This window comes from Schistosoma mansoni, chromosome 1, assembly GCF_000237925.1.
Source record: "Schistosoma mansoni strain Puerto Rico chromosome 1, complete genome".
Classification (NCBI taxonomy): domain Eukaryota; kingdom Metazoa; phylum Platyhelminthes; class Trematoda; order Strigeidida; family Schistosomatidae; genus Schistosoma; species Schistosoma mansoni.
The window spans coordinates 62,053,478-62,081,204 of record NC_031495.1 but is presented as its reverse complement, the minus strand read 5'-3'; the positions used below and the strand labels follow the sequence as shown (position 1 = coordinate 62,081,204).

Sequence of the window (27,727 nt, the reverse complement as noted above, 5' to 3'; positions counted from 1 at the left end):
AAAAATTGAAATTTCAACAAATGTACAACACAATTTTAATTCTACAACTAAGAAAAATTATATAACAGTTAATAAAATTTTATTCATTCATTTCAAGAAAACCTTTCTCATAATGAATGGTTGATTAAAAAGGAAACTAAGAAAGAGATAGTTAACTGATTCACTTTTGAATGGAAACATCTATACATACACGCATACACAGTCAGTTACAACGTAGGACCAGGCACATATATGCATCGGTCCAAGTTGCCATACCTCGTTAGCACAACATGATGAACACTGGATTGATAGAAGTAGCTAATTAAGTGGTAGTAATATATAAAAGAAAGGTTGTATATAAGGATATAGTACAGGAAGGAAGACAGATATGAAGCATTTTTAATCTTAAGGTTTAAGGGAAGATAAGGAGTGTATACACATGAGCCATTGCGATCGATTCTGAGCCATGTCACACGCATACACGCACACACTAAAGTTATGAATTGATAATAATAATAGGATTTAATATTTCTCAGATGAATACATCATGCTACTTGGTTCACAAAGCCAAAATATAGTTCAACTAATAATCTTTTCTTGTGTTAAATGTACATAGCAGTAATATTTTATTTAGTTACTTATTGCTTTAGTTAAACACACACAGTACATAATTGATAATCTGATTAAAGAGAAAAAGGTGAGATAATGAAATCACACTAATCGATATTTGACAGTACGTTATAAACAGTCTACAGAAAATACTACGTTCATGATTAGTTATTATGATCATGAAACTTGCTAGAGACATAGATATAGACATTTCGACACTGAACTGATAATGTATTAGCTTTTGGCCATATAGTAAGATTCCTCAACAGTTTCTTAGTTTTTAAATTGCCAGAATTTCGAAAGTCATACAAAAACATTATGTACGCTTTTAATTCATTTGAAATTTTTTCCCAGTAAAAACAAATCATTTTAATCCACTGCTCTTGGACTGTCTAAAAACAAGTGCGAATTTCTCAGGCTCATTTTTAGAATAGCAGAAGTTCATTCTTATACTTTAAGCAACCTGTCTAGTAAAATTGTTGAGCAGTATAGAGTTTTCCTGTTTTATCTCTATACTGGTTACTCTTGTTTAATGGTGAACCGATATACTGATAATCATGTTTAACCAACTAATTTTTGACTCCTAATATGAATAAATGGTTAGCCAGTTGATGATAAACTGGTCCAATTACAACAGTTCTAAATCGATCACAATACGATGGATCGAGTCAATATTTATTGTATTCTAGACATTTCATATACTTCTGTGGAAATATAGTCTGCTTGACAAAATTCATTGAGTTAACTCAAGCTGAAATAGTGACAATAAATCAATCTAGTGATTGAATTCAAAACTGAAGGCACGGAGTGTTGGACTATATTTGCTTTGTATAGACTAAAATTAGGCGCAGACTGGTTAGAGTCGATTGAAAATCGGAAGGCTTAACCACAGGTCTATAATCTTCCAACGTATGACGTTCCTAAAGATATTTATCTTTTCGAAATTTGTATTAACAAAACCGGGCATTCAATATGAATGAAATTTTCTGTTTAGGATATTTACCATTAAATTGGTAAGTTTTTGTTAGAATATGAACTACTCAAACAATTTCCTTACTATTGGAATATTGACTAATAGTAACATCTAAAACTTGCATTTCATCAGTCTATTTGTAATTTGTTCAACTGTTTCATGTACAGTGATGAGGATTTAAAAAAGCATTGTGATATAATGTTATTCAGCAGGCTGCGTGAAAATAAGATGATGACTGCATTCTATTTCTAGTACAAAGTTGGAAATGTAATTAATACAGTTCTTCAGAATTCCATAATAAAATGATTACAGTACACTAGTCAATTTAGTAGGAAGCATATTTACTTTAAGGTAAAGTTGAATTTACAAAGTGATCATCATCATCATCCTCATTCATAACAAAGAATAAAACAATCAGAATAACTAACAGTGAAAAAAGAAAATCTAAACAACCTTTTTAAATGTATAATTAAATATGTCGGTAATTTCCATAATTCTATCCACTTGGAAGCATCACGCCTTGTATTACATGATGGACAATGCCAACGACATTGACCAACCATTTCTTCTTTTTCAAGAAATAACTTGAGACAATCCTAGAAAAAATGATAAACAATACAAATTAAAACTTAGAGGGGACAAAATGGATGGGTACCCAATGCTCAAAAATTGATTTGTATTGACATGAATTAGATTTAAAATGGATAATTTAAACACCAAATTTGTTACTATTACTCAAGATCTATGGAAAGATAAACAATGAATGCATCTGTGTCAGGTTGGACAATACCTAATACTTGAGTTTATTTGGAGCAAGTGGCTATCTATTCGTTAAACTGGAATATCGAGAAACCCATGTAAGTGTTTTTCAGCTTGACTTAGTCTACTGACTTCAGCGTCACGACCATCCTCTATGATTACCGCTTCCAAGAGCCTTGTTTTCTAAGGGAAGTTGAAAGGCTCATAATAAAACTAGTCTTTTAAAACTTCAAAGTATATTTACACCAGCAAGGCCACAAGAAGTTGCTGTCCAGTCTATATATATATATATATATATATATATATATATAAGTTGTGTGAATAATCATGGTTTTTGTATTAGAATTAAATCAACTTACTGTTAATTGACATTTATTTTGTTCAATAGGCAAGGATAATACCATGAAAACATCAAATGTTGTAGAAGTTACATGACAACTATTACATTTCACCGTGGAACGAAGAAGTCCCTATAAGTAGAAATGATGTATATTGAATAAGCCAACATATAAACTGCGAAAAGGTGAAAAAAAAGACTTGTCCCCCGCAAATTTATTTCTTTATCAATCACACAATCTTCAATAAGTAAAATAATGTAGTTCTAAAGATGTAAACTAACGATTTATTAATGGTGACAACAAAAAATATTACTTTTTTATTGTAAGAATATAAGTCAAGTATAAATTGGATATTTCAAGGTCGTAACATACGATATTCAATCAATAGAGTGCAAATGCAAATGCCAATTTATTTTTTTTTGTTTAAAGCAGCTTAATAGTATCACTAGTCCTTAATAAGATCGTATGATACAAAGTTGGGTACATAGATTTTTGTTTAGTTAATGAGTGACATCATTTTCTTTAATTATAGACTTCCTTTTATTTATTTAAACTAACAATTCAGAGGAGGAAAGAATGTAGAAAGCTTGATATAGTCGTACAATGGATTATTAATATCTTCATTTTAAAACAACTTTTATTCAGTAATCGCATTAGTTGAAAAGAGTCAACAGATACAAGAGAGAACTAAAACAGTTACCTTTTTCTTCAAACTAATTTATCACCAACTATCAATTTGATGATGAATGTTTTAAATATTTGTGGTACAATAATAAATAAGACATAAATAATAATAGTACAGTCTTGAACTCACATGCAAACACATACACAAAATAATTAAACCCAAAATGATACACACAATAAATGAAAAAAACATTGAAGTTAAGACCTAGTGACTTGAAACACTTAACATTCCTTCATTGAGACTTAAGTTTAAACCTTGTTTATTAAATTTGATTTTAAAAGTCAAGTACTGTAATGAACGAAGAATGATAGGGTAAATCAACTAATTTATTATTTACAAAATCACACAGTGCTTCTGTGAAATGTGAAAATCATACATTAAATACGTCATTTGGACATATTCTTTGAGTTGTGCTTTGCATACTTCATCATCCTTCTAATCCTGGTGTTATTCCGATTGCTTTCTGTTTTCTTTCTTATTCTCTTTAATTAAATCCTTTACTGGTATGCATTCGAGTTCTAGTTCCTATTACATACTGCTTATATTTGTCCGTATAAGTAGCGCGCACCACGGTGCAACTATTGGGTCTTATAAAAAATATATGCTTCAAAGACGAATAAACGTATTTAGATTTAGTAAGTCAGATTATGTTTTGAATTTTTTAAAATAAACATATATCATTCAAAAAAATACTCCATCATTGAGTAGGGGTGAATTAAAGTATAACATCTAAACAAAAAGCATTAAAACTATTCATAAACAGGGTGAAAGTAGTAAGTAATAAAATAATAAAACAAATCGTATTACTTGAAATGAAGAGACTATAATTGAATTATTGAAATCTTTATGTTGAATCCATGCAGCTTCTGCTTGTTCATTACTAGAAGTATATTCAATCATTGATTCATTGTGTTTAAGCTTTGTTGAATTATTGTTTTTTTCTGAACGAGCCTTGAACAAAAGGTGGAAAAATGAAGACAGTAAAGAAAATATATACATTTGGTAGATAGTATGTTAGTTGAAACTTCTGTCCGAGGACAGTCGTCAATTTAAGGTTTCATAAATTGTGAAAGAAAACCTGTTATTGAGATATCTGAAACTGAACTAGGAGGGGGGTCTTGACGATATACAAGAGTTATGGCAGTGTACAAGGATCGATTGCATGAGGTCGCTTAAACACACTCTTGTTATGCGTAGTTTTAGACAAGTTAACCCTGTGTTTTGAAAGCCTCACCGCCGGTGATGGGAGCCTGAGAAATAAGGTTAGGTATGCTACTTTTAGGGTCCATTGCTTCTAACTCCTTACTTGTGTTGTGAGAAAGCTACATCGTTGCCTATTCTGGTTGTATGAAGAAAAATTACTCAAATTACACTTCAGTACAATCAGGAGCACGACATCGCACTTGGACCCTGGATTTTCTACTTTTAGTCTCACTGCTCTCGAAATAACCTGAGTCGGATAGTAGGACCTAAATAAACGAGCGTTTCAGCCACTATATCTCAATTGGATTGTTAGGATATGTAAGCCCGACCACTAAATAAAGGTAGCAGCTACAGTCAGGAGTACAAAACCCCGTTAAGCTGAATTCGGGAACAGGATGATCAATCCAACAAAAAATATTCCACATAAAACATAAAACCGAAGTTTAGTAGGGAAGTGGCAATATGATTTGTAATACAAATATTTTTACAACTTCTGCGCAAAGTTCATTAGTATACATATACACAATCATAAAACCAAACAACACGCAGTTGTAGAAAAATTAATACCGTCAATTCTAGTCTCAACAATCGACTATGAATATATATTTTGAAAATTACTTTTAAAAAAATGTTACCTTTTTACAGAGTGAGTGAACAAAGAATAAAGGTGAAATATACATTTTGACACTTAGTAAGGGCGATGGGAGAGATTCTTAATGTAATACAAGAACTGATGTAATTAGATAGACAAACAGATAGATGAACAACTACTACATAAATATATACCTATGACAAAAACTCTATGCAAGTAAGAGAAAAGATGCGATTTCGGAAGAACTTTTATGCCTCATAAAATACTGTTGAGGTCAATAAACACTACAATATGTATTAGTACTTTACACATCAAAGTAGCCAAGAGGGATAGAACTTGCTGAACAGTCATTAAATTGTATGTTCAAGTTGAACCGATTGCTTTGTTCTACGTAATCTATAGCTCTTTACACAGTAAATATAATGTCGGTTGATAGATAGATCTTTAGGAATTTCTTGAATTACACTAAATCTTCTGAGTAGACTCTATCATTTCATATTCATTATATGTCGATTTTGATTGGATGATAAATTGATTCACCAATCATTAATGCAACTCAGTTACTTTTTCACATCAGTTAATTTGTCAGCGTTTATTGTTTGATGATATTGGAGCACGTGCGAACGACTAGTTATAGATAATATGTGATCTGATATGAATGCATATCATTTAAATTTTCCACACTTCTGTTGTATCCCGAAGAGAATTATGAATGGTAACTTTTGAGGACTATTTATGGACCAATGTAATATGTCTATTTCCTATTGTACAATTGTTACGTAACTAAACTATTCATATTCGTGTTTCTTTTATGATTAACTTATTTTGACCTTTGAACTATTATTATACGATTCTTGAGTTATCATCAGTCTATTCATTACTTTCCCCCTATTTACAGCCACATTTGGCCAATTATTGTGCAAATGTTATTTTCTATTTTATGGTACGATGTGGTCTGTTTGGTTGGTATATAAACCTAGTATGTTTGTGAATAATGATTCACATTGCCGAGGCTGTTATTGGTGTTTCGGACTTAACTGGCTTGGCTAGGCAGAAAGCAGGACCGAGTAGTACTCAAGACTGCTCATAAAGCTTTTGTGTATCACTGGTCGATCGATAATTCGCTCTTCTCTCATTGGCGGGAATCAGCACGTTCATATATCAAATAGGGCACACGCACACAACTCATACGATATAACAACTTCACACCAGTGAAGCGAGAGAAGATATTTACAAGATGTGAGGTATATAAGAGGAATTAGAATGGCTGCATCTTGTTAGATTCATTATTTTACTACATTATCTCAATTAAGATCGACCCAAGTTCTCACATGTTGATAACACATTTGACGTTATTTCTATCCTTAACAGTAATTGCAAGAAACTTGATAGTCTCACTTATTGCTCTTAATTACTCTTTCGAAATAAAACATCATTGATTTCACAAAGTCGGGAGATTTTGATTTAATACAAAAATTAACAATAGTTACAAATAAAATAATCCACACTCACTTCATTAAGATCTTCATGTAGACCATCCAATAAAAAGAGAAGAAATTCTAAACTATCTTGTTGATCATTACTAGAAAATTTAGATTGATGCTTTGCAACAGCCGACTAAGATGATAACAAGAACAGAAATATGTAATTTACATTTTCAATTCAAACCGATTAAAAAAAAATAAACGAGACATAATCATTGTTTTCACTTTATGGTATGATAAAGAGGAAATTATATGCTTTAAAAAAATACCCCATTTAATCTTTTTTTAAATTTGTGTATATAACAATTACCGAGACACTAGTCTGTGACCAGTTCTCTTTAAAATATAGCCAGCAGAGAAGTTAGTTCATAAAGAGTGGATTGATCTTTTCTTTATTAGGAATTAAGTATGTGGTCAATAATTTTTAGCCTTATGACTATTGGTCAGTTAAACTGAGTCAAGATTGACTCAAAATATAACTACATACCTATGCAATAAAAAAAACTCATGAAAACAACGTATTTTTTTAATGGTGACTTTTCTGTTTTTGTTTGATAAATCTTTGTCTTATTAAGTTACGTTTGTCAACACCACAGAAGGCAGAAGACCATCGGGAAGTAAAAATGTTTATTTTCCATATAGTTAGCGTTTAAAAAACGAACGCCATAGTGCCAAACATTTATCTAGATCATATTGGAACTGTCAAATACCGAGTATACATCAGTTTAATGTATGCAGTTAGATTGAGATCTGCACAACAGTCTTTTATGCAACAATTATGGATGTTTCGGAAGTATTGTTGCGAATTGGTAACAAAACTAAGCTAACAGTAATGGAACCAGATAGTTTGCGCTTTGTGCATAAATGGAAGTATACTATGTATATCATCTTGGATAACAGACATCAATAGATTAGATGTGATTTAAAAAAGCATTAACTATTAACACATAACGATTCACTGTGTTATGAATTTAAAAAATAAAGAAGGCCGTATTGCTATTTCGTTATTGATTTTATATCCGGTTTTTATCACGTGAATTATCCACCAATCGAAATACGACTTTTCCAATACTAACACTGACAAATCAATGACGTTCGATCAGTATGAGTAGTCTAGCGTCCTTATTGGTCCCTTGTCCGACTAGCCCTTCCAATTGAGTCCAGAACACCAATTACAGCTTCTGGTATACGAATCTATGCGAATCGTTTGTTTCAAGCATATTCTGTTTATATACCAGACAAACAGACCACATCACACCATAAAATAGAAAATGGTATTTGTACAAGATCAAGCCAAATGTAGCTGTGAACGTGGGAGACAATAATCAATAAACTGAATATAATTTGGGAGCAGTAAATCGTACAGTAATAATTCATAGGTCAAAATGAAGCTTATAATAAGATGAATGTAGATATACATAATCTAGTTACTGAACAGTTATACAATTGGAATATACATAGAATAATAGTCCATAAATAGTTTCCGGAAGTACCCGTATTTAATACTTTCACTAGGATATACACCACTGGATGAGCGAATTCAGCACATATAACTAACTGTAATGAAATATTACCAGATGATTTACCACAGAACTAGTGTGTTTGATTTTCAGTTGCAATGATTTTTTTTTGTTAGTTATTGATATCCAACATGGTCACAGACCAATTACATCTATTGTAATTATCACACTATTTATGACGTATCCATACTACAAAAGGTACTTGTAGTATTTACCGAATCTTCATTACATAAATATGAGTCATCAGTATTTTATTTAAAGACATTCAATTTCAAAATCATACTATATTTCGTCTGCATATAAATAGTTATTACATAGAAATTATTTAACCTGAAAAATTTAGTAGGAAGGATTTGGATGTGACCAACTTGGTCTCGTGTGCAGTAACGGGTATGAGGGCTAATATCACTTCCCGGCTGCCCACACCGTGGAAGGGTATTTCTTGAGGGACCTGAAAAGGAAGTTGGATTAGTGTTGGTCTTAACGACCTGACAGCGTGACCACAGTACCCATGGGACAACTGCTTGAGGTCGGTCACGCACGGCCTTTTTGTGGGGGATTTTTGACGTGTTAGCTCCGTTCTCTAAAAGACCTTACCGCCGGAGATGGAAATCCGTGGGATAAGGCGAGGTGTGCATTTTCAGGGTCGACCTTTTCTAACCCCACCCCTGCTTGTGGGAAGGCAGCATCGCTGTTATGCTGGTTATCTGAAGGAAACACCTTACTGCCATCACACCTCTGTACAGTCAACAGTACGACTTCGCCTTCGGACCTTGGGATTGCTGCTTTTAGTCTTACCGCTCTTCAACCGACCTGTCTGGCATGGAAGGACCTTAAGAACGATTGTTCCAGCCAGTATAGCTCGATTGGTTAATCACGATTGGCAAGCCCGACCACCACGTCAAGGTAGCAGCAACGGTCGGGCCTGAAAATTTTAAATTATATATAGTTTATCACTTGAATTACTCTTCTTATTATCATCATAATCAGAGTACAAAATAAACGACATTGACTTCAATGTTATCGAGGTACCATTCAATATATTTTTGTTTTCGTAATTAGACATGAAAAAGTAACACAACAGATGATTGGAATAAGTAAAATACCATATGCTTCTACGACTACTACTACTACTACTACCGATGATAATAATAATATGCCATTGAATAAAATTTAGATAATGTTATACAAACTTTACATATGTTCGACTGAAGACAAAAAAGAATAGTTTGTAGATTGTGCAAAGATGACTACTTTGTAAGGTGAACTTTTTAAAGAAAATTATTTTATTAAGAAACTGAATAAGAAGAGACTGATTTCATTGAAAAGTTTGTTTTAAAACACTAAATTGTATGAATTACAACAGTACAGTTTTGAAATGATATTTTAACAGTCAGTCACAACGTAGAACTTCGTACGTACGTACATCAGTTCGAGTTGCCATAACACATTAGCACAGAGATGCAGTTGTCGATTCAAATCTCATAGTGGTAGAAGTAGTAAGAGTATAAGCATTATGTGAAAGATTAGGGTTTGAAGATGTTATTGAAGGAGTATAATCCAATGAAATAAATTTGGAAAGGGAAAAAAAGATAGAGACAGTAGTTAGTAAGAAATTAACAATGGCTAATAAAGATGAAGAATTACTGTGTACTGATATTTTTGAATTATACTACGACATGATCCGAATCACCCGATATTAGGTAATTTTTTATGTTGTAATTACAAGGTGATCAAAAATACATACAAATTGTTGTGGTCTTATAAAATAATAATTTTAACCATAGACTAGTTATCTTTTAATATGTACCTGGTTCTTAGGCAACTAACGGATACAGATTTGATTTTGAATAGGCTAGTTGAGTAGTAAGTATTACTAGGCATTATAGAAATTACGGCTTTAAACTTGTTGAACGAATTACAGCATCGTTAATATTTCGCTATTTAATGGTTTTAAAACTTGAATCACAGGTCAACCGTATGGAACGCTTGTAAATACACAAATACACACAAATAGATACTTTTAAGTAATGAATGAAAATCATAACTTGTTTAAAGTGGCTACCGATATTCATGAACATAAGTCATTCGTAAAATTTAAGGAATACTCAGTCACTTCCAAAATCGACGTATGCTGATGACTTAGACAGGAATAAGTTGAGAAAGAGGCACATATGAACAAACGAAAATATAACATCACCTCATGAATTCGTTGACTATTAAAATGTCGGTAGCTGTATACTTTCATAACGTTCCTATACACCATGAACATAGAATTATTTCAAATTTATCATAACTTCGTTGGATTCGTTCCACTCAACAAGTATTTTCTTCGTTTGATGCACACCTACGATTGATATTATTATTATTATTACCATTATTAGGATTTCTTTGATTCTTATTTCGACGTAGTTTTTTGTGTTGGGTAGAAACGCGGGACAATTTGAAATTATGGTAAGGTCTGATTTATTTATGAGTTACTGACTAATTTATTCATTCATGGAGATGAAAAATTAGTTGTTTTAATCACAGTAAATGTCTAGACAGAACATTGAATTTCTGCTTAAATCATATTATCACAATAAAATGTAAAACTATTTTTGAGTTTGTACGTTAGTATATACATTTCAGAAAAAGTTTATTGTTTAACTCTGAATCCTTTAAAGTTTTATACAAAAATAAAGTCAGATGACATACATCATTTATAATTTGATATGAGATATTATACATATATGAGAGAATAAATTTATGATTTAGAACCTAAATAAAATCTTTCATAAGAGCCTAATTGATACTTCCATTCTCATGTTGAAGCTACACTCGTATACATTTAACTTATGAATATTTGACAAATATATCGTCAATTATTCTTTATTTCCAAACGTTTCCTATTAATATTGAATATAAAATATCTGACCCATGAGTTTCATTGTGATTGCCTCCCATTTCTTCAGAGGACAGACGAGAAAGAAAGTATGTCATTCACCGTTCTGGCAGTTTTGCAATATTCTTATAATGGACAAAAATTTTAACTAGGTCTCTGAATCATTATACTTAGCCAATCGTATTTAAGAATCTCGCTTCCCCTATCCTAACTCAAGCATTTTACTCAATAGTACCATTCTGCTCAAACCCGACTACTCAAATATGTACTCCTCTATTACCGAACCAAAATCATAATTAATCCAATAAATATCGTTAAGTAATATATTAGGCCAGTTAATTAACGCTTATTTAACGTTGGTTAAATTGAAAACAATTATTTTTGCTACTCATTGATGCTAATACAAAACCAAATTATCGTGATGATAAATGTTTAGGGTTTTCTTGTAAGGAAACACACGAAACTGTATAAATCAGGAACTACTGAAAAATAATTGTAGTTCATACGGATATTCGTCATTATTCGCATGAATATTTGGATAGAAATTGGGTGCCGAATATATAGGAAACGTTATTTGTGAAAATCATATTTGAAAACATCTCAGTGATTGCACTTTAAACAATTCCAACGTTTCTTCGAGCATACTCGTATGAACCTCATCAAGACATTAATCAAAATTTCAAATTGTTTAAATTTACAATCGCTGAGATTATTTCAAATATAATTTTCAAAAATAATTGAAGCTCAGTTGGATGAACTGATTGGATTTATGTTTACATGGAGGCAAGTATCCTTACAGACTCCAGGAGACTTAGTTATTTCGGTAAGAGTATCCAGACATGTCCAACATTTTTCTGCATAGTTGTAGCTAGTTAAATACATTATTAAATCGTTTATTGTTATTATTTTTACTATTATTACCATTATTTCACTACGTCAGCAATGAAATTAGTCAGTTTGGTTACAAAATCAATCAGTCATATTGATTACCACTTGAGACAGTTATATTTATTGTCATTAAAATGTGCTAATTCCTAAATTAAAAGCGGAGAAAATTGAGAGCTTGTTTCGCTATTAAGATGTGTTATTTATATGTCATTTTTTTATTAAATCGAACACATGGACGTTGGTATGACAAGGCACCAAATCCATATGCGCCACACAATAAGAATGAGGTTGTGAAAAGATAAGGAATGTAAAGTTTGTATAACGAAAAGAAGAAGAACAATGAACAGTAATTAGTGTATGAGAGTGAAATAATAATAATAAGTCATACTGATAGTAATGAGAGAAACAATTCAGTTAGGAAAAATACAACCAGAAAGATCCTTTTTATTCAGAGAAGCTTTTCTCATTTCTATGAGAAAAACAAAGGAAAACCACACAAGGATTTTCATTGGCTTCTATTTGGAGACATGTCTGATAACGTATCAAGCTAAACTTGCATTATCGATAGAATTCCAATCAGAGAGTGGTGAAGGACCAACAGAAGCCTGTCCTGTACACCTTCCCTTCATACCACAACATCATTCCATGCATCGACCACCTCTCCGCCTTCTCCAACCAGTCTCAGAGTCGGAAAATAATGAACGATGTGTCAGTAAACATCTCAAACACACCCTTATTCAATAGACAATCCCAGAGAACAGTCTTGTCCAACGAATCAAAAGTGGCTCTGATGTTAAGAAACACTACAATTGTTGGATTGTAATAAGTATCACGGTGTTCTAACACTTAGGGGATGATGATAATATGATCAGTATATCCTCGACCAGAACGATAACCAGCCTCCTCCTCACGAGTTAATCTTTCTCGGGTTTTGAACAATCTACGAAGTATGATAGAATTCAATAGTTTGGATGCAATTCGAGGTAGACTTATCCTACGATAGTTGTTGCAGAAACGACGTAAACCCTTTTCAAAGGTAGGGACAACTGTTGACTCATTCCACGTTTTGGAAACTCTGTCTAATTGCCAAACCTTTGTAAACAAGGTAGTCAGTTTATTAACCAGAAGGTCGCCACCATCTCTAGAAGGAGTCGGAGGTAAGTCGTTTGGAGACAGTGATTTGTAGCACTTCAGGAGTTGGAGTTTATTGTCGACTTCCGCCTTGTTCAATGGATCAGTCGTCAGCGAACATGAAGAACAGGGCAGTCTGATAGATTTCGCTGGGTAGCAGATTAGTTGAACTGTCCCTCGAAAAACTCTGTCAGACATCCAAGACGTCGGTACATGTTATTGATTGGTGTCCCTTCATCTTCACAGATTATTTTACTGACACCAGACTTCTTTCTGCCAATGACTTGAATGATCTGAAAGAGCTTTCAGTTGTTACTAGATGCAGCTGCTGTTCCTACCTCATTAGCACAGTCTGACCATCATGCTTCTCCGTTCTTATGTAAGCTTTGAACAATTTCGTTAAGTAACAATCTTCGTTTATAGTCAAACTTGCGGTTACCCGGAATAGACCAACGCGCTTCAATGAGTAGTAAGAAAGCTGTAGAAACCCAGTGCTTATAATTGGGACTAAATTTCCAAGTGTTTCATTTTCCACTAACAATTCTCGTTCTATCACTTTTCTTTTTGTTCGCTAATAAAAATGTGGAAACTTGAGCTGTACAACTATGACTGGTCTTACACTGTTTACAAGTGACTATTGATCAGACTCACATCCTTGTTATTAGTTTAAACAAACGAAAAAGTGTACGAAAAGAGAACTACCTACAATAAGTAAATAGACACAAAATACATTAGATAACAAATATTTTTTTGCTTACCCTAAATTTATATAATTCAGCATCTTGATTAGGCTGGTTATACAACGCTGAGAGTAGCATTTCAAAATGCTTGACAATTTCACCACCATAACCAAGACGATTTGATACAACAGCTTGGCGTTCATGAAAACCATCCAGAAAGTAATGAACTAATGCTCTAGTATGAGACAGACTTTGTACTACAGAATTTATATAACATGTATTCCCTAGATTACGTAAACCATTAGTACGTGTTTGGTGAATAGCTAAAATGAATAACATATACATAAATTGACATGATCTAAAAACATATAAAATAGGATACATAAACTGAACAAAGATTTTAGTAATTAAATGAATTATTTGGAAAAGATTATGCGGTGTCATTTTTAAAAGTCCCCAGAATAGTGCTTTTGATGATTAATGAAAAAAATATTAATGTACACACCATTTCAATTTGACGAGTAAAAATCTCAGCACTAATTACTTAAACACCAAGATATTAATGGCTGTATTTTCGTTAGTTATGACAGTGGATCATAAAGTACCACAAAGAAGTATTTAAAAATCCTTATTGTTTTGTTAGCTATACATTTAATGAAAAGAATTAGTAAGTTGTTTTTTATAGTCTTAGAGAAAGTGCCAACAACCTTGGAATTAACAAGTAATTTGTTTTCTTTTTAACATATTTTCATTGGGATCTACAGTCATACACCCAAACACACGATCCAAATGAATGGTCAATTTTACGGTGAATAAATAGTCTAAAATGATGACATGAAAGTTAATATCTTTAACGGTCCATCGACTTGGTAATTTTTGTCGAAGTCTTCTAGACTTCAATTCCTCTTAACAAAGGAAGCAAAAAGTGTTTGGATTGAAAAATCGAAACCCTGAAACAAAGAAACCTGTTCTTTCTTTTCATTTAAGTAGCTCCACACCAAGCTCGGAAAAGTCCAAACCCATTTCAATTAAATAGTGAGCTAATTTAATTAATGTACATACGACCTTCACCTTTTGTATTTTCACGACTTAAATTCATTTTAATCGAAAACTAATGTCATCGTTGTTATTATTCAGAGATTTTTGTGTTACTATTATTAGTAGTAAACTGATTACATGAACAATTTAGTTAGGGCTCAATCCGCTTTACTAGTTCATAATCAAGCCATATCATTTTATACATGATGTAGTCATGGACTAAACACGAAAATACCACCGATTACCTGACCAGTCAAAATATATAACCATGTATCGCGCTTTAGTAAATGACTTGGTTAAATTTGATAGCTATGAAAAGTGGAAATTAATACATGTAATTTGTCACTTCCGAAACTCATTAGTATTATTGCTCAGCACGTTCTAATCTGATGGTGTTGTCATTAAGACTTGAACCTAGTAATCACCGTTTCGAACTTCAGAATGTTATTTCCTATTATCTTGGATTGTGATCACTATATTTTGTTCATCTGATATCAGTTGTTTGATATTACCGAGATTTTATCGGCAAATGTCTATTTGATACCTTGGGTTACTTCAGATACACATAAAATCGGTATTAAATTTACTTGAATAAGGAACACAAATGCGAATACCATTTCATTAGATTGAAAGTTTCCGGGAAACGTTTTCTCTGTTTGATGATACTGTCAACTTGTAAGCTAAAGACCGGAATAACTACTTATTTAGTATTTTTGAAATGTTTTCTAATCTGAGAATAATAAAACTAGAAATGGTTTCAATCAGCATTGTGGTATGATATCTGTGAACTGATAAACAATATAGTAACGAAATTATATGCACACAGCACAGGTTCATTCGTAAAAAGCTTCTCACCTTGATTATTTGGAACATCTGACTGATTAAATGATGTTAGGGATGAATGAGAATGTAAAATATTTGTTGGTTTAGTTTCAGATGGGGGAATACTTGGTACAGATTGAAGTGAAACACTACTAGGTGACATAGATAAAGATGCTTTCCACGGATTTGCATAAGGACCATTTGATCTATTAATTGTATTTTCTATAATTTGCCCGGATAATTTATTCAACGTGCTATCAGGATGTAGTTTGTCATGGTAGTCACAGTAGGCAAGAGGTTCTTCATCCAAATTATCATCAGATAGTTTCTACAAATGTGAATATGACAAATCTTTCAAAAAATGACTGAAAAAAAGATAGTGCTAGAATAAGACTTTTTTGATAGATTTGATAAAATTTCCAACTCCTATAACTTTTAGATTTGGAAAAGTAATTTTAGGATTCAAGGGGAATATCAACAAACAACATTCTGTATCTACTATCATAACTTTACCACAAAATGTGAACAAACCTGTGGACTATATCTAATGGGCTACATTTTCTTTTAGCAAAATAGACCAGGCGTAAGACTTGCAGAAAGAATAAGAATATAAAAATGTGGTGCTAATTCAACAAAAGAAAGGAATATTGTAAATACAATACACGCTTGTTATTAAGTGTTTGATGGAGTTCTAATTTACAATTGATTAATTACTTGTTATTAAAGCAATGTATATCAGTTCGTTCGTAGTGCAGATTGGATTCTATCGACTAAGTTGCAATGTGGCCACTAGTCTAGGTGACTCAACATCGTATGCCCTATGTTGAGATGTAAGACAGTGGTTAGAGATAGTCTACCGAAAACCTTGAACCTAGGTTTCGTGATATTTGGAACTCATCAGGAAAGTGTATGTTTATTAACATATTCGTAAACTGTCTTCAATCTTTTGATCATAGACTTAATTTTTTTTAAATTTATTTACAATTTATGTGATAATGTTGGTGATGCCTAAAAATGTGACAATTAGGGTTGTAACAATGAAAGAATTTCTATTGTTATCCAATACATTTTTATTAATAAATTAACTTTGATATGATGATTACGATAATCACGTCGAACTCAACCAGGTAGCATACACCTACGTATTCGGATCACAATTTATTAACTAAAGGCAAAATAACTAGATATGGTGAGACCTTCTTAGCACAAATAAAACACCTAAACGATATGAAACGTAGATTCTTCTACAAAACGTAAAAATTGTTATGATGTTGCCAAGTGTGCACATGTTACGTCATAGTATTTAAACAGATGCTGGTTTTCTAAATTTGGTTTAAAAAAGTACATTTCAAAGTTGATTTTGTTCCTAATTGTCTGTATTTTATCATAGACTTTGTTATTAAGCATTGTACAATGTCTGCTGACAAGTTATATAAATCTACTTACCCAAACATTATCTTTCATATCTTCATCGCCTTTTATTGAACCATATGGGAGAGTGAGATTTGAAGAGATATTCGTTGAACTGATACAAAAAAATAATAAGTTTTCTTTCATAATAGTGAAAATAATCAATGAGATAATTATCACAATACTACCAGGATTTTCACCTTGTATGAAACAAACATTCGGTTCAGGGAAATGATCACTAGTGTATTTTCATTTTTGTAAATAAAAACCATTAACAATGTAACGTAATTTATTCACAAAGAACAGGCCTATGTACCCGATTTTGAGCCTCAATATTTTTGTGAGCACAAGTGATATTAGTTGGTTGTTCAAAATAGAGGGGAGTTTCAACATAATAACTATAGATCAAGTCCCTTGATAACCAAGCCTTCTCTCTAGTAAGTCATGTCATAAACATACAAAGGTGCATCACCCTTAGTTTCCAAACTATATCAGGACACCGAAATGAAATTATCAAGACAAATCTCAGAAAATTGGAAGTCGGAGCAGTATCAGTGGTAAACATAGACAATATAATTAAAAAGAAGGGAATGAATTTACGCAAAAAAGTAGAAGATAGCTTCAAAATCCTAGATCTAAGGAAAACAGAGAGAGAAATTATCCGTAGCCTTGCGACCGTTTTTGAGCCAAGTTGTACAAAATCTCCAAACATTGGTTACAATAACCGCGCGGACCCCAACCAGGTAAGTATATACTTAACTACATGACAAATCAGCAGTCGATGAATTCATGGACTGATGGCACGTCTTGATTTGCCCGGCACTCCTACAACACCCGACACCGTGCCTTTCGGATCAGTGATTACATGCAAAATCATAAATGAAGCCATCAACAACACTTTTTTGAAGTGGTTAACGATATGAATACCTTAGTTAAAATTTAGCAAATGATCAAGAATTCAAATGTATGTATCAGTGAATAAACGTGTTAAATAGTTTAAACCATGAAGCTGTAAGTTCATCACCGATGTAAATCATAATCAAATGGAAGCTTCCGAAAACGGTCACATAATAAATATTAAATATGTGAGACCATGCTGTGTATGGAAGTTCTAAGTGTAAAACGCACAAAATTTGAACAGTCATGTAGATAAAAATATATATAAACCATTAACGAATAACGAAATCTAGCTCTTAGCTTATTCGGTGTCTAATAAATGTGTATAAAATTACGGTTCCACAGATTGTACCGAACATATTCTTACTTACGCCTGTTACTCCCAATGGAGCATAGGCCGCCGACCAGCATTCTCCAACCCACTCTGTCCTGGGCCTACCTTTCTAGTTCTATCCAGTTTTGTTCATTCTTCTCATGTCTGTCTCCATTTCTCGGCGTAATGTGTTCTTTAGTCTTTCTCTTCTCCTTTGGCCTTCAGGATTTCATGTGAGGGCTTGTCTTGCGACGCAGTCGGGTGCTTTCCTCAATGTGTGTCCTATCCACTTCCACTACTTCTTCCTGATTTCTTCCTCCACTGGATGGAATCTGTTTTGTTCTCTACCACAGTAGGTTGTTGCTGATAGTGTCTGGCCAAAGGATCCAAAGTACTTTGCGCAGACAACTGCTAATAAACACCTGTATCTTTTGGATGATGACTTTCGTAGTTCTCCATACAGTAGAACTGTCTTGACATTTGTATTGAAAATTCTGACTTTGATGTTGGTTGACAGACAGTTGTTTTGAGTTCCAGATGTTCTCCAATTGTAAATATGCTGCTCTTGCTTTGCCGATCCGCGCCTTCACATCTGCATCGGATCCGCCGTGTTCATCAATGATGCTGCCTAGATATGTAAAGGTTTTCACATCCTCCAAGGATTCTCCGTCAAGTGTGATTCGATTGGTGCATGCTGTATTGTATCCGAGAATCATGCTTCTCCCTTTTGTGTATATTAAGACCTACTGCTGCTACACTGGTCGTCTTCTCCTGTATTTGTTGTTGCGTGTGTGATAGATGAGCCAGATCATCTGCGAGGTCTAAATCATCCAGCTGCATCCCAGCTGTCCACTGTATCCTGTGCTTCCCTCCAGATGTTGACGTCTTCATGATCCGAATATATTCTTAAATAATTGTTGATGCTATTACTATACTACTACCACTACTAATCATTTCACAGTCAACAAAACCTTATATGAATAATACATAACTACATACGAATAAATTTTGATGACAACAAAGTGATATATACACAGAATGGTAGATAACAAGTAATTACTACGATCTAACGCTTCTTATCAATAAGATAAAAATAGATCATCTGCATCAAATAAACCATTATCAATACAAATCACATAATATTAAATAATGAAAGCAGACTATAATAAAACTTGAAGAACGTCAATGAAAGTAATTCTGTTAACGACAAATATGATTAACCATTATTATTACTATTACTATTACTATTATTATTATTATTATTATTATTATTATTATTAAAACCATATTAAAACCATAGAAATGAAACATTGAAATTTGAGAAAATATGCAAATGCGATTAGAAAAAAAAATGAGAGTGACATCAGTGAAGATGAAGGAATCTAATAAATCAATTTGATTCAAACACATTACATTCATTTATTCTATTAGGATAAGCTATTACAATTATCAATTCATTATAATACATACATACTACAGTTTGTTATCGCTTTTTATTTTTACATTTATTATCATAGTATTACACTGATATATAAAGACTACAAAAACTCATGTTGGCATATGTGCATCCTGTGCGGACTGCCTCGACATTGCCTGACGTCCCAAACTTTATAAGCAAAGATGGATAGAGACTGATCAATTGCAGTCCTAAATAACAATCAGAAGATATAATTATACAACACCAAGTGAATATAACTTTATCCCATTGCACAAGCAGATGGCTATCAGGACTCAGTAGCTAAGTGGATAACGCGATGGCATTTGAAGCCAACGGTACTGGGTTCGAGTCCCAGAGTGAAAATCAACTCTGAGATGCAGGTACATCCAGCTGACGAGTCCCAAATAAGAGGAAACGCGTGTCCTGGATTCCACTGCTAGCCACTATCCATCTTTGCTTATAAAGATTAGTTAATGCCTAAATTTGTTTGATATACATTATGTATCACCTACTTGTAACGAATCAACATCAATGAAACTGTCTAAAAACTAGAAGAGTATAGTTTGAAAGGCATAATTTTTTTCTACTGTAGGGACGATCAAAACAGTAATGGAATTTTGTAACCAAGTACATTTTCGTGTACTTGAATCCAAAATGAACATTTTGCATGCTTTGGTGATAATAATCGAAAGTTTATATCAAAGTGAAACAAGGTTCAAAATTATATGCCAAATGTCAATTAACTAAGCCATCTAACTGCCATTTTATCTGAATTCAGAGTAGGACTCTGCAAAATTCTGTTATAAATAGTTAAATTCATAAGTTAACAAAATTTATTACAACAAAAGGAAATTTTTAATGTTTTCTTAACGAGGGAAAAAATATGATTTAAAGAATCTAAATCACTTTTCTTACTATAAATCAGATTTTCCCACCGATAAATTTGATAAACCTGATGATACAACACCTAGTCGGTGATCAACCTAAAAAAAACAGTAGTTAAAAGAAGAGAAGTTTAGAACAACTCAGGAGAATATTATAATTATTACAGACGAAAACAAGACTGAAATAGACATACAATGTGACTAAAAAGCTAAAAATAGTTTACAATTGTTATGATGTATGATTGTGAAGTTTGGGTTTGAAAAAATCGTATTGTGGTCGCTAAACGACATCACCCTCAAATGCCCTGTACCGGCTGAGAGTGAGGAGAATCCGCTCTCCCTCTCGAAATGCTGTCACATAGCCACGCGTATACAGTCTTTGACAGAAAAGTCCTACTTACTGCCTTCTCGTGACAGAAGTGTTGTTTATGAAATTGAAAGGACAAAAAGCGAATGTACTGCGCTTTTAATGGGTTGATGGATATCGAGGATCCATGTACGGGAGTTGGAAAATCGTGATTCTAAACCAATGGAGCACATGGGTTCCAGGATCTTGAAGTAACAAATGGTATATGAACCTATCGTTGGTCACTGGCCACCATGGGACTGCATCTCCTAACGTTGTTTCAGTATCATGTGGATTAGACCACTAGGTTAAAGGCTCAGGGCATGGCCTCCTAAGAAACCACCTGCCTCAATATAGAGGCCCGGACAGTTTCCCAGCCCTCACACAAATCAATGACGATTACTGCTGGAAAAATTATTCTTGCTTCAATTAGCATTCAGACAAACCACATTCACAATCATTGGATAACATTCAGTTTTATTTCTTTTATACTACGTCACTTATGTGCTTTCTTTCATTCTCATTTTGTGTATTCTCTCACTTTTCAACTTATACAGCAGCTCGTCTAAAGTGGAAACCCTGTCCTATCCAAATGATCTCAAGTCACAGATTGGTCGAATGTTCAACGCTATCATCGACTACGAATCCGGAGCCAGCCTTTCTGAAACCATGTACTCCATTCAAACTGGCCTCCTTCACAGCTCGCACACTAATGCAGATCAGACAACAGAAAGGGTTGACCATGTCTTTAGAAAGTCTCAACATTAATGTCTGATGTTTACCTGAGACTCACATTCAAGACTCTAGTGAAGGACTAAAATTTGCTCTCCATCTGCTGCTTCCGAAAGCCTGTTTCATGCTTGTTTATCCGACGACTCTGTGACATCTTTGTCTGGTTTTGCTGGCTCTGCTGTCTCATTAAGCGCTAGAGCTGAAGCAAAACTGATCGGACAGATACCCACTGACAGCCGGTTATGTGCTGTTAGATTAGAAAGTTTCATCAAACTGCAAAGAACTCGGTATGAGGAACGATATTTTTTCATCTCCTACGTTCCGACAAATTGCAGTCCGGATGTGATTAACGAGTTTCACTACCAGTTAGCTATTTTTCTACAGAAAAAGCGTTCGCCAGATATTGTAGAACTAGCCGGAGACCTAAATGTTAAAGTCGGGCGTCTAGGCACAAAAGAGGGTTTAGGTGACCAATGGGGACTTGATGGTCGCAGGTCAGATAAGGGTGACCGTCTAATGCAACCTTACGCGGACTACAACGTGTTTCTGGTTAGCACTAATTACAAGCACAGTCACTGCCAATGTGCTACCTGACTTCCTCTCTCTACATCTCAGACATGAACACACAATGATCACATAACGTTGCATCATACTTCGTAGACTGTTCAGAACCCGAGAAAGATTAACTCGTGAGGAGGAGGCTGGTTATCGTTCTGGTCGAGGGTATACTGATCATATTATCATCATCCCCTAAGTGTTAGAACACCGTGATACTTATTACAATCCAACAATTGTAGTGCTTCTTGACATCAGGACAACTTTCGATTCATTGGACAGGACTGTTCTCTGGGATTGTCTCTTGAAGAATGGTGTGCTTGAGAAGTTTACTAACACATTAACATAGCCCTACACACAGACAACCCAGACAGAGTGAGGGCATACGACCACACCTTTCCGCTGTTCCATTGAAGCAATGTGGTTAGGTGATGTTGCCTAACATCACCATTTCTCTTCAACTTTTCCATCGATGACTTACTGAAAACAGCCTTGTAAAAGTAGGTTTTGATGCCCTGGTACGGCCGAGAGTGGGGAGAGTCTACTCTCCCTCTCGAAATGCTCTCACATGGCCAGCGAATATATAGCCTCTGCCAGGGAAGTCCTACTCACTGCCTTCTCGTGGTGGGGGTGTTGTTTACGTAAGTGAGAGGACGAAAAGCGAATGTCCGGCGCTTTAACCGGGTTGGTGGACACGGAGGGTCCACCTAGGGGAGTTGGAAAATCCTGATTCCAAACCAATGGTGCACATGGGCTCCAGGATCCTGATGGAACGAATGGCGGAAGAACCTGTCATTGGTCAACGGCTACCATGGGACTGCATCTCCTCACGATGCTCCACTGCCTTGTGGACTAGACCTTTTGGTCAAAGGCTCGGGGTGTGGTCCCCTAAGAAAACCACCTGCTTCGGTTTGGGCACCCGGGCAGTATCACAGCCCACACACAAATAAATGAAATGATGAATTTTATTGACGATACTATTCCTGCTCATACTAGAAGCAAGACAATTTACATTATTATTATTATTATCATTATTATTATTATTATTATTATTATTACTTACCATATAGCTAATTCACCCCCTTTTATCCCCAATTTGTGTAACCTTACTCTTCAACTTATGCAGCAGCTCGCCCATGGTGGAAACTCTGTCCTATTTAAACGATCTCTAGTCACTGTCTGGTTGAAAGTGAATGCTTCCACCGATTATGAATACTGAAGCAGTCTTTCTGAAACCACGTACGCCGTTCAAGCTGGCTTCCTTCAACGTTCGCACACTAATGCAGATCGGACAACAGATGGGGCTGGCTATGTCTTTGGAAGGTCTTAATGTTGATGTTTGTTGTCTATCCGAGACCCGTATTCAAGACTCTAGTGAAGTACTACAAATCCGCTCTCCATCTGTCGCCTCGAAAAGCTTGTTCCACGTGCGCTTATCCGGGGACCCTGTGGCATCTTCGTCTGGTCTTGCTGGCGTTGGTGTCGCACTAAGCGCTAGAGCTGAGGCAGCACTAATCGATTGGATCCCCATTAACAGTCGGTTATGTGCTGTTAGATTAGAAAGTTCCATCAAAGTGAGAAGAAATCGGCGTGAGAAACGGTGTCTTTTCGTTATCTCCGCCTATGCCCCGACAGATTGCAGCCCGGATGCAATCAAGGATGAGTTTTACCATCAGTTAACAGTTCTTCTCCAGAAAGCGCGTTCGACAGATATTGTAGTACTAGCCGGAGACTTGAATGCACAGGTCGGGCGTCTAGGCACAGAAGAGAGTCGTTTAGGTGGCCGATGGGGACTTGTTGGTCGCAGGACAGATAATGGGGACCGTTTGCTGCAACTGTGCACAGACCACAACCTGTTTCTGGCCAGCACTAACTTCCGGCACAGTCATCGCCGGTGTGCCACCTGGCGTCCTCCCTCTGCATCCCAAGCCTGGACTCAGATTGATCACATCGCGATCAGCTACCGCTGGCGTGGTTGTGTACAAGACTGCCGCTCCTTTTGGAGTACCTATCTGGAGTCTGATCATGCCCTGGTCTGCGCCAATCTCACCTTACTTTTCAGTGGCCGAAGGATTGACCACCACCAACGGATTGATGTTAGTAAACTGGCTGCAACTTCTGTTGCAAGTAAGTATCGAGCAGAGCTAGCCTCTAGGCTGGCTACCACCCCACCGAAAAGTATAGATGAGCATTGGTTGCATCTTCACGACGCCATGAAAATGGCGAGTAAAGCCGCTTGCGGCTTCGCGAAACGTCCCGCTTACAAGCACTGGGTTTCTTCTGGCTCCTTACAACTGATGGAAGCCCGTCGGTCTACTCCGGGTGACCGTGAGTTTGACCACAAACGAAGGCTGTTACGTAATGAAATCGGGCAAAGCTTGCGTAAGGACCGGGAAGCCTGGTGGTCGGAGCGTGCTAATGAGATGGAAGCAGCAGCTGCATCTGGTAACTGCCGGAAGCTCTTCCAACTCATCCGAGCCACTGGCAGCAAGAAGTCTGGTGTGAGTGAAACAATCTACGAGGATGATGGGATGCCAATCACTAACATCTCTCGACGTCTTGGACGATGGGCGGAATTTTCCGAAGGGCAGTTCAACTGGCCTGCTGCTCCGGCAACATCAACCAGCTTGTCCTGCCCCCCATGGCCGGTGACGACTGATCCACCAAACGAGGCGGAAGTCCGCAAGAAACTCCAACTCTTGAAACGTTACAAATCACCGGGCCCAGATGACTTACCTCCAGCTCTTTTTAAAGATGGTGGCGACCTTCTGACTAAGGAATTGACTGTGTTGTTTGGAAAGGTTTGGGAAGAAGAAAGTGTTCCAACATCATGGAATGAGTCAATAGTCGTCCCTATCTTTAAAAAGGGTTCACGTTGTTCCTGCAATAACTATCGGGGGATAAGTCTACTTTCGATTGCGTCCAAACTATTGGCTTCTATCATTCTTCGTAGGTTGTTTAAAACCCGAGAACGATTGACTCGCGAGGAGCAGGCTGGTTTTCGTTCTGGTCGAGGATGCATTGATCACATCTTCACCCTCCGCCAAATGTTAGAACACCGTCATACTTATCGCAGGCCAACAATCGTAGTGTTTCTTGATATCAGGGCGGCCTTCGATTCGTTGGACAGGACTGTTCTCTGGGATTGTCTATTGAAGAAGGGTGTGCCTGAGAAGTTCATTAACATCTTAAAGGCCCTGTATACGAACACCTCAGGCAGAGTGAGGGCATACAACCAACTTTCTCCCTTGTTCCATTCGAGCAGTGGGGTTAGGCAGGGTTGCCCGATCTCACCATTCCTCTTCAACTTTGCCATCGACGACATCCTGGAAACAGCTCTGGTGGATGTAAGTAATGGCGGTGTGGATCTGCTGCCTGGAGAACGACTTCTCGACCTTGAGTATGCGGATGATATTGTCTTACTGTGCGATAATGCCCAAGGCATGCAATCCGCACTTAATCAGTTGGCAATCAGTGTCCGCAGGTACGGCATGTGCTTTGCACCCTACAAGTGCAAGGTACTCTTACAAGACTGGCAGGATTCTCATCCTGTACTCACCCTGGATGGTGAGGAGATTGAAGTAGTTGAGAAGTTCGTGTATCTAGGTAGCTATATAAGTGCTGGTGGTGGCGTGAGTGATGAGATTGGTGCACGTATAATGAAAGCCAGAGCGGCTTATGCCAATCTGGGCCATCTTTGGCGCCTTCGTGATGTTAGTCTGGCTGTAAAAGGTCGGATCTACAACGCGTCGGTGAGAGCAGTTTTGCTCTATGCTTGTGAAACCTGGCCTCTCCGAGTTGAGGATGTTAGACGTCTCTCTGTGTTCGATCATCGTTGTCTCCGAAGGATTGCTGACATCCAGTGGCAACACCATGTTAGTAATGCAGAGGTTCGGCATCGTGTGTTCGGGAGCAGAGACGATAATTCAATTGGTGTCACCATCTTGAAACACCGACTTCGGTGGCTTGGACATGTTTTACGAATGTCGTCCCAGAGACTTCCACGTCGTGCATTATTTGCCGACTCTGGGACTGGTTGGAAAAAGCGGAGAGGAGGTCAGTGTATGACATGGTGTCGTGGCATGAAAGAGAGCTGCAAAGGGCTAGCTTCCGTTGGTCCTTCACGACTCCCTGGCTGGGGTCCGAGAGATGGTGCAACACAGTGGCTAGAGACGTTATCAGATATGGCTCAGAATAGAAGCCAGTGGCGATCCTGCTGCAACCTTCTTTTACTTTCTTCATAAAGAATGGTTCTAACTTTCCTAACTGAAAGAGTTTTCTGGTTGTACATTTCAGTCCGCCTTATCTTTTCATCCCTTCTCTTCCTACTTTCATTATTTTGTGTGGCGCATATGTATCTGGTGCCCTTTTGTACCAATATATATGTGTTTAAATAAATAATAAATGTCAGATTCGTTTTTAGGATCTGTTACATGCAGAAAACCTTTCTGCTCTTCAGTATGCAGATGACAATGTCTCACTATGGTTTGACACACCAGCTGAGCAAACTGAACTTAACCAGTTGATTACAAATGTCCGTAAGCATGACGTGTGCTTCTCAGTTTTTGAATGCAAAGTACTCCTACACTAACTGTTGATAATGAGCAGTTAGAATTAGTCGAAAATTCCATGTATTTGAGTTGTTGTGTAAGTGTTTGTGGTGGCGTGGGTGGTGAGACGGATCTAAATATAGTCAGAGACAGAGCAAGTTATGCCAATCTGAACCATCTTTGACGTTTTCGCGATGTCAGTTTGGCTGTAAAAGGTTGAGTTTACTACTCGCTGATGAAAGCAGTTTCACTCTATGCCTGTGAGACCTGACCTATCTGAGTTGAGGATGTTAAATGACTCTCTATGTCTGATCATCGTTGTCCCCGAAGAATTACTGACATCAAGTGGCAAAACTCTGTTAGTAATGTAGAGGTTCGGCATCGTGTGTTCGGACATAGCAACGATTCAGTTAGTGTCACCGTCTTGAAACATCGACATCGATGGTTTGGACATGACCTATGAATGTCGTGCCAGTGGTTTCAACATCATTCATTATTTGCCGACTCTGAGACTGGTTGGAGAAGGCGGAGAGGTGGTCGATGCATGGAATGATGTTGTGGTATGAAGGGAAGGTGTACAGGACAGGCTTCTGTTGGTCCTTCACCACTCTCTGATTGGAATTCTATCGATAATGCAAGTTTAGCTTGATACGTTATCAGACATGTCTCCAAATAGAAGCCAATGAAAATCCTTGTGTGGTTTTCCTTTGTTTTTCTCATAGAAATGAGAAAAGCTTCTCTGAATAAAAAGGATCTTTCTGGTTGTATTTTTCCTAACTGAATTGTTTCTCTCATTACTATCAGTATGACTTATTATTATTATTTCACTCTCATACACTAATTACTGTTCATTGTTCTTCTTCTTTTCGTTATACAAACTTTACATTCCTTATCTTTTCACAACCTCATTCTTATTGTGTGGCGCATATGGATTTGGTGCCTTGTCATACCAACGTTCATGTGTTCGATTTAATAAAAAAATGACATATAAATAACACATCTTAATAGCGAAACAAG

At 35.9% G+C, this 27,727-nt stretch overlaps 2 protein-coding genes and 1 non-coding gene across 3 annotated transcripts in view; 2 read left to right on the top strand and 1 right to left on the bottom strand.

Annotated features, from left to right (window-relative positions):
- Window positions 1–27,727, bottom strand: part of Smp_152000 (ubiquitin-specific peptidase 8 (C19 family)) — a gene marked incomplete at its 5' end in the record, with an annotated part of 43,644 nt that overhangs the window by 7,953 nt on the left and 7,964 nt on the right. Inside the window, 8 exons of the mRNA XM_018795124.1 lie at window positions 2,015–2,157; window positions 2,680–2,790; window positions 4,151–4,294; window positions 6,651–6,755; window positions 13,804–14,048; window positions 15,619–15,913; window positions 17,032–17,110; window positions 20,559–20,626. Of these exons, the coding sequence (XP_018649468.1) occupies window positions 2,015–2,157; window positions 2,680–2,790; window positions 4,151–4,294; window positions 6,651–6,755; window positions 13,804–14,048; window positions 15,619–15,913; window positions 17,032–17,110; window positions 20,559–20,626 (1,190 nt within the window). The remainder of the gene's footprint in view (window positions 1–2,014; window positions 2,158–2,679; window positions 2,791–4,150; window positions 4,295–6,650; window positions 6,756–13,803; window positions 14,049–15,618; window positions 15,914–17,031; window positions 17,111–20,558; window positions 20,627–27,727) is intronic.
- Window positions 19,936–20,004, top strand: Smp_tRNA_01854_Gln_TTG.1.1. Its single transcript has one exon. It is a non-coding gene (tRNA).
- Smp_184760 (hypothetical protein) lies at window positions 23,976–24,308 on the top strand (the record flags this gene model as incomplete). The annotated part of the gene is made up of 1 exon (XM_018795125.1): window positions 23,976–24,308. The coding sequence occupies one exon, from the start codon at window positions 23,976–23,978 to the stop codon at window positions 24,306–24,308; it is 333 nt and encodes a 110-aa protein (XP_018649469.1).